Consider the following 20,048-nt stretch of genomic DNA (forward strand, 5'->3'; position numbering starts at 1 on the left):
GTCTATTTGTTACTCTGTTTGCTTCCCTCAGGTTAGAACTCCCGTCCACCTGCCCAAGTTCTTCCCCATGTTCACCTGCTTCCAGTTTGTACATCTAGGTTTTTTGTATTTTTGTGCTTCAGTTTATGCCATATTTTTGTTTCCTTTTTGAGTTTTTGGTTAATTCATCTCATCTCCCCATGCTTTTCATTTGTCTGGACTCTGGTTTGTTCTTTTTGAACCAGCATTTTGATTAAAGTTCACTTTTACTTCCTAAAATACCTGCCATTCATGTCTGCATGTGAGTTCTTAACTTACTCATTCACAATATTTATGTCTCTTTCATCTAATATTTAACTCTAGAAATGGAAATATCAGTCTGTCCATCACTGCTGAACTCATTATCTACAAGAAGGATGGGACTAAATTTCCTATCATAGGAACAGGTTTCAGGGAAAATATCCCCCTCAGTAATTGTGTTTTCTTTTACAAAAATTGGGTTTTGTTTTACAAAAAGACATTTATTTTTACAAAATTGACACTTATACCATAAATAATGCTGACAAGGCACATGTTGCTACCAGAAGGCAGGAAATTAAATTTTCCCCACAATGTTCAAATAAAATCTTTGCCCCTGCTACATATATTACACTCTGTCTCAGGATGGACTCAAACATATCAACATTTGAATTTGAATTGCTTCTGATTTGTGAATATAATTAATTTAAAACCAATATGATTCTCATTAGCCTCAGCTGAACTTGTGAGTGGAGTTGTAATTGGAAAATATTACCATGCTAGCTAAACTAAGATGGTAAGCATGGTAATACATACTTACTGACATCGGCATTTAGCTCAAAACAGTGTACTTTTAGTGGGCATGTGCACCAAAAACAGCACGATATGTTAAGGCAGAATCCTGTAAATACTGGAGAGGATATAATATATGGACACAATGCTGTGCACATCTGTACACACTGTTTGTGTTTGTTTCTGTGAGTCTGACTGCACGGTTTGATACCATGAAGTGCGTACGCCTGCAGACATTGGTCGTACGTTTGCACCGACGATTCATCAGTGTTTGTTGGGGCATGAGGGGTCCTTCATCTGAGACCGTCTCCGGGGCAATGCCTCAATCAAACAGCACAGGCGTCCATGTAACCGCCTGAGCAGAAGCAAGGCCTTTATCACAAACACACACAGTCGTTCAGATGTCTGGGCTGAACGCTCTGGGGATGCTCTCCTTTGTGCTTTCAGTAATGAAAGATTATTAGATGTTCAGGATTTTCTCAATAGTTCTCCCATTTTCCTTCTTGGAATAATCAGCCCCTCTGGTTTTTCACTGTACAATGAGGCTTTGATACACGACAGGAAAAAGGTCGAGTCATGTTTGAGCCTGTCAACAACAGATACTGCTTCTCTGTGTCCTTTAACTGAGCTGTGATGTTTTCATCTTCTCTCTTTTGACTTTGACAAAGGTTGGAAACCATATAGGCTTCTATTTATGCGTGATCAATCTTAAAATCAGATTACAGAGAATGGAAAATTTTTGCTGTCGTGTAGTAACAGATCCTTGGTGCTTTCACTGACGTTTTGATTGCAAAGATTTGAGAGCGGACTGCTAATATTTGTTTTCAAAACTGACAAACCTGAGTGCATCTCACAAACCCAGGTGTCAGCATGACATTGCAGTGTGATAACCATCTACTAGGAATCAGTAGATTTCACATATAGATGAGCAAGGCCTGATTCTGCAGCACTATGGCCTGTTCCTTGCCTCAAATGTATCAGGAAACACGTGGAGTGACATTTTCAGAATAGCTGCCAGGTTGGACAAGTGGTGCGTTCATCCAATTAGCTGTGGAAAAGATTCATTTCTGGTAGGGGGGAAACAGCATTAATCATCAGCCATCATCATAATGTAAAGCTGAGCTGTAAATCACAGACTTGAGGTTGCGCTGTTGTGTTTGTAGCAGCAATTCATTATTACTAACTTGCACAAAGAAATCCATCTGATAGCATTCTTTGGGAAGAATGTTTTGGTACTTTTTCAGCTCCTATTGCAGCAGGGTGTGACTCTCGAAGTCAGGGGTCATGTTTGAGGCTCAAGCGACAATTGACGATGGTTGATGTTTAATGGAGCGTGACAAAAAGGTGATGGACGGAGCTGGAGGCCTGAGTTTGACTGCAGGCTGGCTTGGATTTCACAGAGACGGAGAGGGTGTGACGTGCTGCTGTAGCCATAGATTTTAGTGCACAGAAAGGGTTGCAGTTTGTTGTCATGCACGGCCATTCCTGTCTGTCTGTCTGGGCCAGTAATAGATGGGGGGAGGGGAACACAAAGAGAAAGAGGAAAGGATGAGGACGAGGGTGATGGGTGCAGGTTATAACACTGGCAGGTCATTTATAACCCTCTGTCTCCCCTTCCCTGGGATTGCACATCGATCTGGGACCAGAGACCAATTTACTTAAAGAGGAGACGAATGAGAGCGAGACAGAAAGCAGAAACGTCCGTTAAATAGCGGTTCACGGTGAACATTCAGGGCAGCATTTATGTCTGTACCATGAGAGCGCATCAGGATTGAGGCTAAAGGACCAGCGTTCGGGGTTTAAGTAGGGGTAGGGGTCAGTTTATCGGTTAAAACAGGATGTGGTGAAGTACTGGTGAACTGTGAGCAGAGAGCCTGAGGCTGGGGAGGTCATTAGGTCATTATAATAGCTCAGTGTGCTGGAATCTGACAGGCAGACGAGTTGGGGATGAGACAGGCTGACTGGCTGCACGGAGACGATCTAGAGGGGCAAAGAGGCGACTAAATATAGAGGGTTGCTGTGGAGAGAACAAGGAAGGAGACTCCTATGCAAAAGATGAACTACAGGAGTTTATGTATATATATATATATATATATATATATATATATATATATATATATATATTATACTGTATGTGTGCATGAGTGATTTCTGCCAGGTTAACTCCATTGCCTGGGGCATGACTGGTTTTCTGTTGTCATCAGTATGTCTGTGTGCAGGATTGAGTGTTGAAAACTACAGAAGAAATAGAGAGCAGAGGAAAATGAAAGCAATAATTGTTGTCAGGGAGCGCTTGGGGCTGTGGGACCATCTGTTGCTAAAACAATACATTTCCACTCCTCCTCTGCTGCTCACTTTATCCACATGCACACATCTGGTGTCCCGTAGAGTCTTTTTAGGACTCCAATCTCTTCTTAGGCTTTAGATTGGAGTGTTTGTGTCAAGAAACTTTGCTTGTACAAGAACATCCATACATAATCAATAATACAGGTACATCGTAATGCACAATAGAAAGAAAAATCCAGCAACGCATTGAGTGACGGGGTGAGACTGAATTCACAAGACTTATCCCTAAACAGCAATAAATTTATATCGAATATGTGCTCGATTATCTTCAATTAATTATTTAGTGTTAAATGTCAGAAAATAGAGAAAAAATCTGTCATTTCGCTCATTTTGAATTAACAGTGATATAAAACAGAAAAAAGCAGAAAATACTTGCAGTTTGGAAGCTGAAACTTGGAAATAGTCACGACAATAGTTTAACTGACTCTTTTTATAATTTTAATATATTAATCATAAGAAGAGCTCCTTAACATAGTGTTTACTTGTTGTTTCTCAGTTGACAACTACACATTTTGTATACATACAGTACATATGGCAACATGATTTCTACCTTTCTTTTTAACTACCTCTATTTAACATTTCAAATCTGTATGCAGATTTGAAAAAACAGTTTATTGCACATTATTACAGTAGTTGTACTCAGCTATAAACACATTTTATGAATGTGTAGTATTTGTTGATAATAGCAACTTGTCTTCTGGTCCATAGTTTGTATTAATACAACACCAACCTCTATTTAGATGCAAACAGAAGGACTTATAGTTGCTTAGAAAGACATATTACAATATATAATGAAAAAAATATAGAATAAATCTTATATCTGCTTATATTGAGTGTTTTAAGCATTTATCTCATGTTTGTGTGCTGCTTACAGATGCTAAATATGAGTTCTGTATTATTTGAAGTGTTATCCATTGTTGATTTCCCTTCATACTTAAGTGAAATCTATATTGTGTTGAGATACTAAACATTCTGATTTGTTTGACCTAAAGCTTAGATTTGAAACTGTCTTAAATTTTTTATGAGTGATTATGCAGCATTAGTGGTTACTGTTCAATATTTCTGTTTATATTCAACTTCATTTCCACTGTGATGCCACTTAGTTTAGTAAATTTACAAGTGAGTCGGTGTTGGTGCAGTATACTAAACTGAACAAGAGGACATGTGGTGCATTTCCCTTGTTTGTTTTTTTTTTTTTTTTTTACAGTACATCAGTTGCTCCATTGACTTTTCTCTGCCTCATCTGTTCAGCTGTGCCACATTTTTAGGGGTTTCGGGTCGGAGGTCAGCGACTGTGTGAAAGAGGGCTTTGTCCGTAGAAAGGTCAAGGAGAGCACACTTCCTGTGACCCTGATACACACACACACACACACACACACACACACACACACACACACACACACACACACACACACACACACACACACACACACACACAGGCTTCGAGCACTGTTGCTTCACCTTGCCAAATATCCAGATGTTACAGTTTTTACAGCCTCCTATTTAACACATCTGTCTACGCTGCTCGTCATGTGTACCAACTCTGATGTGTGCAAAAACATAAAACAATTCACTTTATTGCAACTCTTTGCTTGACATTGTGCCTTTTCCCTTTATTGCAACTGTTATTTTCTTACACAGTAATTAGACATCTCCAGAGGACATTATCGGTTGCCGCAAGAGTGTTTCTACCATTTTCTGTTTTTAAATGGCTGCCAAGACAGTTTTGTCAAAAGGAGCGATTACACTGCATTATCATTTTATGTTAAAAATAACAAGAAGCTAATGATGTATTTTACATCTCAAGCAGTTATTCAAGGTTGCTTTGATTTTGGTTACTTTTTTAGCAATTTGATTCACTTGCTGTTCTCTATATGAAGGTGAAGGGTAGTGGAGATGTGATAAAAATGAAGAAATAAAGTGTCTGAAAAAGCAAATAAGCAAAATCTGTTGAGACATTTGAGCCAAGTAGCGACGGCTGAAGACTTCCCCTGCGCTAACCGCTTTACATAACCAAATATAACTATTTAAATGATTTCTGTACTGGTTTCAGTGTGTAACCTCAGTATATGTGTGTGTTTGTGCGTTCCAGGGGGCCCGGGTTTGGGTCAGAGAGAAGGAACAGCTGGTTCCAGCCACCGTCAACTCCTGTGGAGATGGTACCCTCGTGGTTACGACTGACTATGGAGAGGTAAGAAATAGACATGCACACACACTCTTTTTCTCATCTTGTTTGTATTGAAAGACCACTTGAAGTTTAAAATCAAGTTTTATAATCTTGTTAGCATGTCCACATGGTGTTTTGTATAAGCTGAAAGGCATATCATCGTTCAAAATAAGCAGTCAGCACTAAATCTGAGCTTTTCCACCTTGAAATTGCATCGATGACAAAAACACAGATTCTTATAGAGTTTCATGTGTAACAAACCTGAGGATGAGGAGCTTTCAATGTCAGTATTCTTCTTCAGAATCAGTTTTTGGTTTGAACACGTACAGCCGACTCACTCCAATAATACAGCTTTCCATTGTGTCATGTAGAGTAGTTTTACAGTGTTTGATTAAAGTCTTAGATAAGCTGGTGTGCTGAAGCTGCAGCAAGCTTCAAAGGGGTGAATGGAAAAACAGACAAAGACTTCATATATGTACACATTTGGAAGAAAGCAACAGTGTTAAGCTACATCTAGCCGATTTTAAGATATCAAGGGATTATTTTCATAGATAAAACTTCTAAATATATAATTCTGATACACAGAGGTCAGATCAGAATGTTTAATCAATGAATGGAGAGGAATTTGTAAAACAATATTGAGTACAATCAAAGGCCTTCTGTGGTCCTTCCTCATAACACAAAATAATAAAGCGTTCCAGCTGAAACAATCAAGCATAAGCTATCACACATAAAGTATATGTAGAGAAGAACCAGACTAAACAGACACAAAGACTTTGATGTTTTATGAATTGGATGTATGTGACCTTTGGTGTTGTATCTTCAGTTAATTTGGAAGCATGAAACCTTGGTTGCAGTTCTCTTGTCTAGTCTAATATGACATTTTTAGTAGCAACTGCTGATTACATGTGATGCTTCTAAGGTTTGTAATTAGAGTATTTGGAGAATCAATAATGTTTGTGGCTGGTTATTGAAGCTGGATGCACAAATGTGTATGATGTCTGTCTGTTCACCTTATGCTGCCTGTATCATAAAGCTGAGAGGAGATAAAGGAGGAGCAAAATGGGGAACAAACTGCAACAAAGCTCCCCCACAAGGGGATATTGCTGTTGATGAGTGCCTTAAAAGCCACCTGGGCATCCTAATTAAAACTGCGACTCTGTGGAATAAGTGTAAACAAGACGTAGAACGTTTTGTGTTGAGCCAAAATTTAGAAGTCCTCAGAATATCATTACTTTTCTTACATGAAGAGGATTGTTTATGTGGCAAACTGTCTAAACGGAACCAAAATTGTAAACAGTGTACAGTCTAAATGAGCAAATTTAATTAATGTAAACCAGACAGGAGAAGTAAAGAGTGAAAACTGCAGTTTCACGCTGTGTGTGTGTGTGTGTGTGTGTGTGTGTGTGTGTGTGTGTGTGTGTGTTGTGTTCACGTAAAGGTCAGCGTGAAGGTGAGGCCGCTGTGCAGGTTCATCTTCTCCTGCGCAGATCGATAGGAACTCCCGGTCATGATGTTCCACTTTCCTGCCCCAGTTCCTTCCTCTTCCTCCTCATGCATATTCAGAATTCATCTCTGACACACATTCAGCCTTCTGAGGAGAGCTAGAATAGATAGATGCTCGTTTCAGGATATCAGATGTAAGAGCGGGTTAGTTGTTCTAAATAGGAAAACCCAGCGGCCGTGCCAAACCCAGCCCTTTAACACCACGGCCCTCCTGCCAAAATAATGGAACTGAATGTTCAAATGTCATTATAAGTGTGTGTGTTTGTGTGTGTGCTCATCTAATCTGTATCGGGGCAAGGACGTGCACACATTTCTCTTTGGATTTAGTGTTTTTTTGTTGGCACACACACATTCATGTTGGCAGCGTAGAAAGACGGAGCTAATAATAGACTTCCTTTCACAAGCCTCCCTTTATACCCCCAACAACATCTACACTCTCCTTCATAGATGCACAATGAATCCATGTTTTTGTGGCCTTTTATACATAAACTGTCCATATTTCTGCTCCAAAAGCTTCCTGTCATGATGCAGCTGCTTTGGTGTTCCTGCTCGGGGCACAGCAGGGGCATTTCCCAAAATAGAGGATTGGTTATAGGAGCAGGCATTCTCTTTGCTCTGGATTATGAATGTTCTTAACCTCCCCAACCCCCATCCAACTCTGCCTGCCTCCCTCTGCCCTCCCTCTCTGCTGGCTATTGGTGTTTAAATGTTGGCTCTGCAGGAGATGGTGAATATTTGATCGAGAATCAGCAGGACAGGGGTGCGATACCCTGTACGCGACAGGATCTGACCCTTGCAAATGGTCCCAGGTTCCCTATTCGTTCCCTCTGCTCTGCTTTACGTTCACCTGGTTATAAATAAATGTTTGATCCCAATCACCGCAGAACCCTGGAAGCATTTTTGAAGCTAAAAAAGACACATATGTTGATGCCAGACAGACTGGCTTAAAAGGAAACATTCAAAATTTAGCAGCATTTTATGGCTTTGTGGTCTTTGCTGTACTTTTCTCCCTTTTCTCTTTCGTATTCTTTGTCTCTCTGGTTCTGTAGGAAGCTACTAACCCTGACCCAGTTCACCACATTACCCATTCTTGGTTACAAGTGCTGTGGCTGCAAAAGTACAAGCCTTCATGTCAAATCAGCAGCATTCACAGGGGTGTATGCAACCCTTTACATCATTCATAGTCATTTATGTGCTGCTGCTTCACCTGTGCGTTTCCTTAAAATAGCAACATTCGAACTTGCTCCTTACCTCTGCCATGTCATGTCGATTAAATTTCAAGTGGCGTTGACTTTTTTCTGTTCTTTTAAGCAAGTCGGGATGGCGTCATGCTTGCGTGGTGCACGATATGTGATGACACTATCCATGCTACAACAAAATGCAAAGCCAACAAAGTCTAGAAACATTAGCATCTACCGCTGTCATTTCAGAAAAAAGATTTTTATTTTTTTCTGTGCTAATTACAATGTTAAATTCACTATTACAATGACAAAAGTCATAGCAATATGTTCTGAAATGGAAACAGTAGATTGAACATCCAAATAGTGAATCAAAGCATTCCTATATGAGAGAAATGCAAAGAAACATGTTTTTAATTTGAGGTCAGCTCTCCTCAGATTTTTGCCTTAAAGTTTTGTCTTCATCCTGCTAAATCAGAAGGGTCCGAGTCCGGCTAAAACTTCCAATCCAAATTGGAGGTCTCCAACTCTTGTGAAGATTTTCATGACCAAGTTGTTCTTCTAGAGTCACCTTCTCTATCTTTTTCCCAATTAAGGTATTTACTGTGAGAACGGTATCAGAGTTTAAAACATGTGTGGTGTCATATTAATCACTTTTACCTATTGAGTAATTTGATATTTTTAGTTGAAAAAAACACTTGTTCTCAAGTAAATTAATGATGTAACATTTACGCGGGGCATGTTTCCATCCGTGTTTTTTAAAGACTTAGTTTAGTGGTTGATAAGATAACCCTTTATTAATCCCACATTGGGGAAAATTTGCAGTATTACAGCACAAAAGATAGTGCAAACAGATTAATGATGGATTTATTTTCTTCCATGACCCCATTACAGTAAACAGAAGAAGGAAATTTTGCTCATAAAATCATAGGTACACATAAAATAATTTATTGACTAAGCATTTAATGAAAGGACTTGATACTTTTTGAATTAGAGTCTATTGGAGAGAGAGATTTGTTGAAGCCAGCACCTAGTGACCTTCTCTGGTATTGCACTTTAAGACACTTCTGCACTGACTTTAGTTTCAAGCTTATTCACTTTCAAACTCCTTTTGTTCTGGTTCCAGAAACAGTGTCCGCAATCTCAGTTTCTCATGACTGTAAACAAGAGTTGGAAGATAATTTTGTTAGTGAATCAAGACTAAACCAATCTCCATGGATTGATAAAACCCCATAGGCTCAAACATCTCATCCATGATCCAAGGTTTTACCTTTCGCTTTTAAGTCTCTATAGCTCACTGTGTAGAGGACATGATTGGACTAGATCACATTAGTTGAAAGTTTAATGAACCTGTGGTGAAACTGGGTCAGCAAAGAACTGGATAGTATAAACATAAATCAACTACATGGTATTGCATAAAATACAGTGAATAAATACACCGAGCTCTTATTATATTAATGAATTTTTAACAGTATGCTCATTAACAGCAGTAATAGTTGTCCTACCAGATTTAAAGCTTCAAGGTGGGATTAAACAGCATTTCCAGTAGTTTTCTCTTCTTACAGCAGAATGTTGATTCAGTAATTTGTATTTTTAGCCTTTTATTATTAATCAGACATATTCTCTCCTGGTTAGGTTGCCATGGATACCGTTACAGAGTTAGCATCAGGCTCCTCCTTAGCTTTAACTGCTGCTGTCACATTTTACGCATGTGTTGGACACACATACAGTACACACACACACACAAACATGCATGTGCACACACAGGTTACGTTTGCACTGAGTTTTTTTTTTTTGTGTGTGTGACCTGGATTTCAGTAGCTAGCGTGAAAGCTGCCGTGAGAGCTCACGCGAGCACAGAACATGCTGCAGGGATGCATTACTCCTTCTGCACACACAAAAAAAAAGGGCGACTGCTATGCTCCGGGACACACACTCGCGCAGAGACAACTCAAACACAGTGCGTCAAATGCGCCTAATGAAAAGTAGAGAAATTACTCGTTTGCTGTGACTCGGTGCAGAAACGAGATAATGTTGTTGTGTGATCTCCTGACCCACATTCCTGTTCGCCGTCTAACCCACTGAGGACCTCGTAGTCACACATTTGTCTAGTATCATATAATGAGATTAACTCTGTCAAATTGGCACACAGAATACTCACACGCAAACACACACAGCATCTACAGTATCTACAGTATCTCCTTACTGTATCTTCCCCTCTTGCATTTGCGTGTCACCTTCTGTCTCCCTGTATTGTCGCTTATCTGTGAGGAAGGAAAGCAGTGACCCTCCTTAGGGTGGGATGAGTGCCGAATCTTAAAGGATGATGACATATAAAATGTGTTATTCATGCTTGTGCTGACCGGGTGCTGTCAGGCAGAGAGGATGTAAACACAGTTAATTCTGCTTGCTAACCTCTTTTTCATCATCCAGCTGACCAGAAAATGCATGTTCGGTGCTAATTTTGGCTCCGTGGATGGTTGTGTCGGCTCCTTTGCCTCCCACTTTGGTCCAGAGAGAGTTATCGCAACATCTTTTTGGTGCATTTTCTTGAAATTTAGCATTCACACCTCCACTCAGGAGGAACTTTGGTGACCCTGTTGCTTTTTATTCTTTATGCTGATTTTCCATTTTTGCATTTATGACAGTTACTGCACCCAAACTAATCGTTCCCATCAGTTTTCGGTGTGTTTTGTGTCAGAATGTGATGTAGTTTACATGTGTTTGCTTTTTTATTGCCGATGTGTGTACGGATTGTAAAAAGTTAGACCCTCTCCGGCTTTTTCAGCTTCTGATGGACAGATTTTGGACCCACGGTGGTCTGTCAAAACAGAATCAAGGTGAATGAGTCGAGCAGCAGGTGCGTGCCGTACACTCCTGTGCGATACTGTATCTCTGTGAATAGAGGTCTGCAGAATATATGGGTCACTGTGCCCACAGCTCTCTCCTCTTTCCGCCTCTCCGTCTTTATCTCTCTCGCCTCACTGTGGCTAATATGTGAAGTCAGTTGAAGAGGCTTGTCTCCCCTGGCTCTCCTCCTGAATCATGCAAAGCAGCTTCAGACATCAGAGAGCTTTGCAGGAAGACTGTATGGAGGCTGTACGAGTGTGTGTGAGCAAAGCAGGTTATGAGTGCAGTAGTTTCACTTGAAAGGAGAAACAGGAGAAAATGATGAAAGAGGAGAAGTGTCTCAGAGTGAATATTGTCATCAAATCCCAAAAGACCAAATTATAGTAATGAGTATTGTCATATAGTTACTTCTTTTTTATCTGTATGTCTGCACAGGAGCCATGTTTTCCAGCCGTCTGCTTTGCTACAGAACTTTCATTTCAATCAATTGAGCCGATTATAGCAGTAAAAACTGCATAAAAACTGTCTGATTTAAATGGTATCAAGTTTGTGAGTTGTAGTTATAAACCAAAGTCATCAGAGTAAAGCATTCAGAGATGGAATATCACATTTTTTTTCCTTTCATGGGATTTAATTTCAATGAGAAAACCTCATGAGCAATGACAGCCTTATCCTTTATCTTTGGCGTCCACGCTTTGTGACTTAGTGAGAGATATTCTGGACAAATCGGAGTTGCTTAACCCTCCTTTGCTTCTACATCACTCTCACTCTGTTTTTCTCTCGCAAATTCAATGTCTTTCTTCTGTTCCTCTCTCGATTGATGAATTATTAAATATGAAGGATCCCATTTTAGACTCTCTGGGTAGTTAAACTTATCGTGTGTACATTTGCATCTCATACAGTACAGTTTGAGTGCGCTCGCGTCTGTTTTTGTGTGTTTGTTAATGTGCAGCGAGAAGCCATGCACAAAATGTGTGTTAAAACCCACCAGAGGGCAATGGAAGAAGAAGACAGAGGCATTTGCAAAATCCTTTTTTTTTTTTCCTTCTTCTTCCACTTGAGCTGCATTTTATTTCGGTCACTGACATACTTTCCCACTTCGTAGTATCTCCTCTCTCTGAATTGTTTGTAGATAGGTTGTCCCAAGTAGTTTTCCCTAAACATCTGTCTGCTTTGTCTGATGTTTAAAGCCTTTATATGTAAGAACAGTTTGGCTTTAGACCCTGAACAGTTTCTCAGGCAGCTATTTTTTTACATTTTTCAGTGAGGCCATTATTGGAGACAAAGCTTTCATTAAAGTTGCACTCCACAGACTGTACATGTCAAATTCAGTTTACCTGTTATGAGGAGAATTTCTCATCATTCGGCATCAAAGATTTTTTGAACCCTCCGACCTCACTGTGGGATAATTTTTTACTACAGTGTCCTATACCTCTATGGAAACAGCAAAGCCATTGCTAGAAGTAGCCAGAAATGGCTTTTGTGTGGTGTGACGCACTTATACTGCCATAAATCATTAAAAACACTCAAACCATAGTTGATTTCCTGTGATTATTTATTCCATTAAAATAAAATAAAAAATGGAATCAAAATGTACAACATTTTTCTAAGTGCCCAGTGGTGTTAGAAATGATTTAGAAAAGAATGATGATACTACATATAGACATTTTACCATCAGCATTTAAATTTATTTCCATGCTTGCCTGCTCTCTGCTCGGTATGTACACCGCCTGCAGCTCAACCCAGATAAGCTTAAAAGTCGGAATTTTTGTCATGTGACTTTTATATACAGCTGGGTCACTAATGACAGTAAGTTTTTGAATTAGATTTAATCAATTTCTCCGACCAAGCTGCCAGTCAGATGAGTTTATTTCAGGCACTATTATTTTAGTTTTACAGTTGTGATAAATACTTTTTTTTAAAAAGAGACATGCTGCTGGGTTTAAGAGCTCAGAGGGTTAAAGGCTGTGAAAACAACTCTAGTAATGTCATCAGGATCACCTTAGAGTCAAAATTTTTTAACAGAAAGTCTGAGCTCCGAATTATAGCCATGAAGTTTGAAGGAATGGGCACGTTAAAGTCATGTGACACTATTGGGTAGTTTAGGACCAGTGTTACTGTAATCATAATAGGGGCTGAAAGTCAGAATAGCACAGCTGCTGCTGGAACAACTTTGGGGGTTCTATTTTTAATCTCAAGGTTCAAGTTAAAGTTATTGTCCCACATGGGAAAATTTGGGACATCACCATCAATAAATCACAAACTAATGGAGGAGATGGAATTGCAAACCAAATACAAATGTGCCAGGGCAGAGCAAAGATACAGCCAGAGCGCTAATTGCTATTAAGCACATCAGTGGGGATGAAAGAGACATGGAGTCTGTTGGTCCCCAAACAGCTGCCCTGAAACAACAGCCTGAAGGACAACAGCTTAAACTCCCTGTGGAGTGAATGTAATCTCCCTGCAAATCTCCAAACTTCATGGAAATGCAAGTTTAATTGCAAAATTCCCCATTTAATATGGACATAAAATGATAAAGCTTATAAATTTTCTAAATATAAATATCACCATTTGTCATAGCAGTATGGATTATGTAGTTTGTGGAAGGAAAAATGCACAAATGAAAATTTTACAAGTAGATCAGGTGCATTGTCTTCTTACATTAGTTTAAATCACTCATTGTTTCTATTGCAAAACTTTATTGCACCATAAAGCTGTACATGGACAAACTTGAAATCACCATTTCAGCCTTTAATCCTCTTAATGTGATCAATATAATCAGTTAAAAACTTCAATGTTAGTCAGTAACAGTAGTCTCATTATACTAATATGGAGGACTAAAAGTGCCAAAATTAAATAAATAAATACATCATTAAATAATTAATTAAATATGTCATTAATTAATTAAAATTGGAATTAAATATTTCATTAATTAATTAAAATTGGAATTAAATATGTCATTAATTAATTAAAATTGGAATTAAATACTTAAATGTGTTATTAAATAAATATATCATTAAATAATTAAATATGTCATTAATTAGTTAAAATTGGAATTAAATATGTCATTAATTAATTAAAATTGGAATTAAATACATAAATGTGTTATTAAATATGTCATTAATTTATTAAAATAACAATTATTTTAAGTAAAAAACATATTTCATTATTTCACGATTTAATTAATTATTTCATGGTCCTTGTGTTGCAGTGGATCATGAATTAATTTTATCTGTCAACCTCGCCCGTCAAAGTCCGTGGGCGGGACTAACGTGAATCTAGTCTAATCCACTGCTTTTGTCTGCCTTGAAACCGGAAGTAGAAGTCTTTCTAAACATGGTGGCTGTGTAGAGGGAGAGTCGCTGTGAACTTTCTAGAGAGTTGGTGAGAGATCTTTTAGACCTTGCAGAGTATGTGGAAGCAGGACCTGCTGACCGCGAGCATGTAGCGTGTAAAGCAGAGGAATTTATTGAAGTTGTTGAAGTTATTTCCGCACTTTCCGACCAAGATGTTGACCGTAGAGTGACTGCAAATTTAGAGGAAGTACTCCGCCGGTTTTCTGGTACCAGGGTGCAACAGGAGCACACACAGGGACCAGGGCGTTTGGCATACCGAGGGAAGTTCTGGAACATCACGTTCTTTGTGGATTACCAGCCTGTCAAATTGCAGCGATGCTCGGAGTGTCGAGCGCTTTTCCTTTAGGACCTACTCGGCGCGGCACGGCTCCGCTCGTCTTTGTTTAGCCGCGATTCCACAAGCATCTACTCGGCACGGTACGGCTCGTCTCATCTTTGTTAGCGAGCGTTTCCATACGGACTAATTTTCAGCACCTTCTCGGCTGAGGTTCCCAGCGAGCTGAGATGAGCCGATAATGTGGCGTTTACATAGTGCAGGCCACTGATTGGACAGGGAGTGACGACACAGAGCAACTTCAGCACGAAAACAAAATCCTGCATTAAAAAATGACTGTAAACAGCGACGGTGTGCATTGCTCTTCACGAAACTCTCTGTTCTTCATAATTTTAATGTGACAGCCAGACCTGTACCGTGGGTGAATGAAGAGGTCGAGACTTTGTCTTTGGTGGTGGACCAAAGAATACAGAGAGAGCTGGACGGAGAAAGTTTATCAGGAGGTCTCTGAGCGGATGGCCGCTCACATATACAGTAGACTGTATATAAAGAGGACAGAAGCAGTGTAGGGAGAAGCTGAAAAAGCTCAAAAGTGACTATCGGTCCACCCAGGACCACAACGGCCGGCGTGGGTCAACCAGGAGGTGTTGGAAGAGGTTTCATGGAAGCTATTTACTGGCACCGCACCGGCGAGCAACAGGAGGGAGACTCAGCCGCTGCATTGTTGGAGACGTTCGAGAACGGTGAGTGTTTTGTGACTTCAAGAAACTTATACATCATTTATTCCATTGGTGGCAAGCTTCTTTTAAGCAAACAAGTATTTTTAGAAAGTAACGTCGTTGTCTCCTGGAGCAGACAATAAGATAGCTAGTTAGCCATCGGCGCTAACTCCGTGCTCTGCTTGTATTTCGTGCTGCTGTTTCTAACGTTTAGCTCTCAGAAGCTAATACTTCAGTCAGCATGCCGTGTTTTTCTTGTACTTAGAGTGAGTGTTTATTTCTGTTCAAGAATCCCTTTCCACATGCGAAGCCTACTCCACCTCCGTCGCGGAGCCCCCGGCTGCCCTGTCTCCTCTCCACCACCAGCAGCAGCTCCTCTCCAGCACCAGCTTCGACACCGACCCTGTCAACAGCAACGTCTTATCACCGGTAAGACACGGTAAACAGAGAGCATGGTTGATTTTCGTATTATTATTACTACAGGTGTAAATGCCTGCAAGCATGATCAGAACAGTGAGACCAACGACCAAGAATTCAGGCAGGTGTAAATGCAAACTGTGCAGCAGCCAGCTCAGGAACGCCTGATGAAAGCTACATGTAGCTGCAGTGACACATAAACAGAACACATGCAGCTGCATTTATTTTCCATTGACTTAACAAGTAAGTCACTCTAATTAATTTACGTTCTGGTGCAGTGTAGTATTGCAACCATTCTTCTTATAGTCACTAGGTAGCTGTGAAACTGAATGAAAATATACATAAAAATGAGAAAACACAGCTCTTCTTAGCAACTCCAAAATGTGCACAGGATGAAATGAAGTTCACACCACGTCGTTTTTGTTTGTGGTGGAGGAGTTACTGCTTGTGCTTTGGTTAAAGCGAAGAGTGCCAGAAGTTTATTAAAGTATCAAAGACATGATCATGATTGAAAATGGATGGACGGGTGGCTAAACACATCACATCATAGCTGTGGAGTCCTTCCAGCTCCTGGGGACTACAATCTCTCAGGACCTCCTGAAAAAGGCTCAGCAGAGGATGTATTTCCTACGACAGCTGAGGAGACATGGCCTGCCACATGAGCTGTTGATCCAGTTCTACACTGCAGTCATCCGATCTGTCCTGTGCACCTCTGGATCAACCACACAGCAGGACAGAAACAGACTACAGCCCATAGTACGGACTGCAGAAAACATCATCAGAGACCCCATTCACCCTGGACATTTGGACTACAGAGCCCTGTACACAAAAATCACCACTACTGTGTTTATAGCAATTACCATTTTGCTAATGTGTTCATACATTCCAGTCTAGCTGTACATTTCTGTTTATATTGTGTTCTATTTTACTACTATTTCTTTTTCCTCCCTGTTCCTTTCTATAGTTTATTTTTTATTATTCTCTTCCATATTCCTAGGATGACACCAACAGCCGAAACCAAATTCCGTGTATATTGTGTACTTACTTGGCCATTAAAGCTGACTCTGATCACTTTTCTGTCTTTGGTCTAGGCAAGAGGAAAGGGGGCCACAGAAAACTGGACCTTCCTAGCGTACTTGTGGAGATGCAGGCTGAGGAGGAGTGGAGTCATGCCCAGCATGATGAGAACATCTGGTTGCTCCTCAGCGAGGCAAGAGAGAATGAAGCGGCCTTGCAGCGGGAGGAGATGGCCCAGAATACTGCCTTCAACCAGTCATTCCTGGGTGTGCTGGGGTAGCTGGGTAGGCAGTGGGCAGCCGGCGAGTGTGAGCGAGTCCACCTCCCATAGACTTGAGATTTACAAGTGCTGGTCATATAATTAGAATATCATGAAAAAGCTTGTCTTTTGGACAACTGTCAGGTCAGCAGTCTTCCCCATGATTGTGTAGCCTACAGAACTAGGCTGAGAGACCATATAAAGGCCTTTGCAGGTGTTTTGAGTTAATTAGCTGATTAGAGGTGTCTTCAATATTGAACCTTTCTACAATATTCTAATTTTCAGAGATACCAAATTTGAGATTTTTGTTAGTATTCAGGTATAATCATCAAAGTTAAGAGAAATAAACATTTGAAATATATCAGTCTGTGTAATGAATGAGTATAATATACAAGTTTCACTTTTTGAATGGAATTACTGAAATAATGAACAACTTTTTTCATGATATTCTAATTATATGACCAGCACCTGTAGTTGTATATAGTTTTACTTTTAGTCCTCCACTGTAGGAGAGGCCCACCACAGTTTGTACTTTGCACATTGTAAATAGTTTTGATTTTGCTGCTGACTAATAAACTATTTTGTGACTTATGTGATTGCATCATAACTTCTCATTTTGTCTGTTAAGACACTGGTAGAAAAAGAGTCAACAGTCTGAACCAAACAATTCTATATTCCCTAATAATGTATTTGTGTTTAATGGGATTTAACATGTTTTAACACAAACTCCTTTATGGTTCATAATTCTGGTGACTGAATTACACCAAAGCAATACTGATTTATCAAACTGGAATTTTCTTAAAACAGCTGTTTTAATGTTTTGGCGTTTAATTTTTTATTTAATCTTGCTAACCTTCACAAACAAACAATAGTATAGACACATCTACAAAAGTTTATTGTCAGAATTGCATTAAAGAAAACAATAGCGGTCCGGGGACCGAAAAACAGAAGTATAACAAGAAGAATAACTTTGCATGACACGTAGTGCATCAGTGCATCCTGTACATCTCTGTCCTCCTCCTCTACACCTTGTGCCACTGCAGGCTCATGTGCTGCTGCTTCAGGTAAATCCCATGAAGTCTCATCAGAGAGCATCTGAAACACATACACAGCATACATATTTTAATACCTAATAGCGACAAACTGCAGCCATTACAGGGTCGTTCACAGGACTGATACACGATAGCTAGCGAACTAGCATTAGCTTACCCTCATATGTCGTCTAGTTCATATCCTCTTGTCTTCGGCTTGATACTGCTTTATCGCCTCCCAAACTCTCCTGTGTGTCTCCTCAGTGTTTCGACTCGTCGCTCTCAGCTTTCTCCGACTCTTCTATTACTCTGAATCTGACAGAAAGCCACAGACCGAGCAGCAGGTGTACTATCGCCTCCATGTACATTGTTGCATTGCGTTTGTGTCGCACAGAAATGACGGTAAGGGACTTTCGGACCGCCGTGCTATGACGACTCCACCCACGATGAGGTGGTTCTCAATGTAATGGAAAAACAACTAAACCGAGACGAGCCGTGGCGCGCCGAGTAGATGCTAAAGGAAATGCTAAAGGAAAATTTGTCTTGCACCGCATGTATCAACATTTGGGAAAGAGGACCGAGTCTTTAGCGGTTGCTAATAAAGTTTTGTTTTATTGAGTATCCAAACCAACGTAGAGGTGAATAGCGCCACCCAGTGTATCGGAATGTGTTCACAAGCTCTGCGTCAATCCATTATCTGGAATCGATTTGCCTTGACTTGATGTGCAGGGTAACCAATCAGGTGTTAGGATCCGCCCACCGACTTTGACGGGCGAGGTTGACAGATAAAATTAATTCATGATCCACTGCAACACAAGGACCATGAAATAATTAATTAAATCGTGAAATAATGAAATATGTTTTTTACTTAAAATAATTGTTATTTTAATAAATTAATGACATATTTAATAACACATTTATGTATTTAATTCCAATTTTAATTAATTAATGACATATTTAATTCCAATTTTAACTAATTAATGACATATTTAATTATTTAATGATATATTTATTTAATAACACATTTAAGTATTTAATTCCAATTTTAATTAATTAATGACATATTTAATTCCAATTTTAATTAATTAATGACATATTTAATTCCAATTTTAATTAATTAATGAAATATTTAATTCCAATTTTAATTAATTAATGAAATATTTAATTCCAATTTTAATTAATTAATGACATATTTAATTAATTATTTAATGATGTATTTATTTATTTAATTTTGGCACTTTTAGTCCTCCATATACTAATATATTGTACAATTAAAAGTAAATGCAGCAAGTGTGTCAAATATGTCAGTAACACGCCATGAAAGCTTAAAATAAATACTGAATCAATCATAGAACAGTAACTAAGATGATAGCAAGAATGAAAATGTGCTACAGTGAATGAATCCCCATGATACAGATGTTGGTGAAATGTCATTTTTCATGCATTTTGTTGACAAAACATGGTTTCAGTCAAACTAAAAACTACTGGTTATCCCTATTAGCAACAATTATTCACATAAAATAGGCAAAGTAGACTGACATGAGACAAGTGGTGCCTTTGATGTTTGACATTTCTGTCGTCCTCGTGTCCTTTTTCCACTCAGCACATGTGCTGATATGATGTGTTTGTTTGTGTGTGTGAAGCCTTATCGTCTGTTCTGCTATAATTTACCATGGTTTGCAACAGCATCCTTGACTTTCTGATTGGAATTGTTCCCAGCAAGGCTTCAATTACAGGCAGGGGTCTCAGATTGAGTTGTTTAGGCATTAAGTGAGTCTTTGTGAGTGGTCCATGCACATTAAATATACAGAGAGAAAAGGCTGGCGCTGTGGAGGAAAGGTAGCAGCGACAAACAGAGAAAGACGAAGGAAAAGGAAGCCGTGGGAGGTTGAAATGCGGGAAATGCAGTGTGGGGCAGGCAGAGGGGTAAGTTAATGAAGAGTGGGACGATGCCAGAGAGGAGGATATGGAGAGAACAGAGAGAGGAGAGCAGTGAATGAAGGGGGAAGGGATGAAAGAGGGCCGACACACAAAGAGAAAAAGAGATGAGAGAGACAGAGAAGTGATGTTTGACACATGAAGGCATGCAGAATTCAAGGATAGAAAAAAATCAGACGGCGCGCTAGAGTCGGAGAGAGT

At 39.5% G+C, this 20,048-nt stretch overlaps 1 protein-coding gene and 1 long non-coding RNA gene across 2 annotated transcripts in view; one reads left to right on the top strand and one right to left on the bottom strand.

Moving 5' to 3' along the window:
* Positions 1-20,048, top strand: part of myo10l1 (myosin X, like 1) — a 66,157-nt gene that overhangs the window by 10,333 nt on the left and 35,776 nt on the right. The window contains exon 2 of the mRNA XM_023274954.3: positions 5,228-5,326. Coding sequence (XP_023130722.2) covers positions 5,228-5,326 — 99 coding nt within the window. The remainder of the gene's footprint in view (positions 1-5,227; positions 5,327-20,048) is intronic.
* LOC129347767 (uncharacterized) lies at positions 17,751-18,878 on the bottom strand. The gene is made up of 2 exons (XR_008600019.1): positions 18,088-18,878; positions 17,751-17,973 (listed from the first exon to the last, which is right to left on the bottom strand). It is a non-coding gene; the product is annotated as an uncharacterized LOC129347767 (long non-coding RNA).

The sequence above is a fragment of the Amphiprion ocellaris genome, chromosome 20, assembly GCF_022539595.1.
Source record: "Amphiprion ocellaris isolate individual 3 ecotype Okinawa chromosome 20, ASM2253959v1, whole genome shotgun sequence".
In the NCBI taxonomy this organism is placed as follows: Eukaryota; Metazoa; Chordata; class Actinopteri; family Pomacentridae; genus Amphiprion; species Amphiprion ocellaris.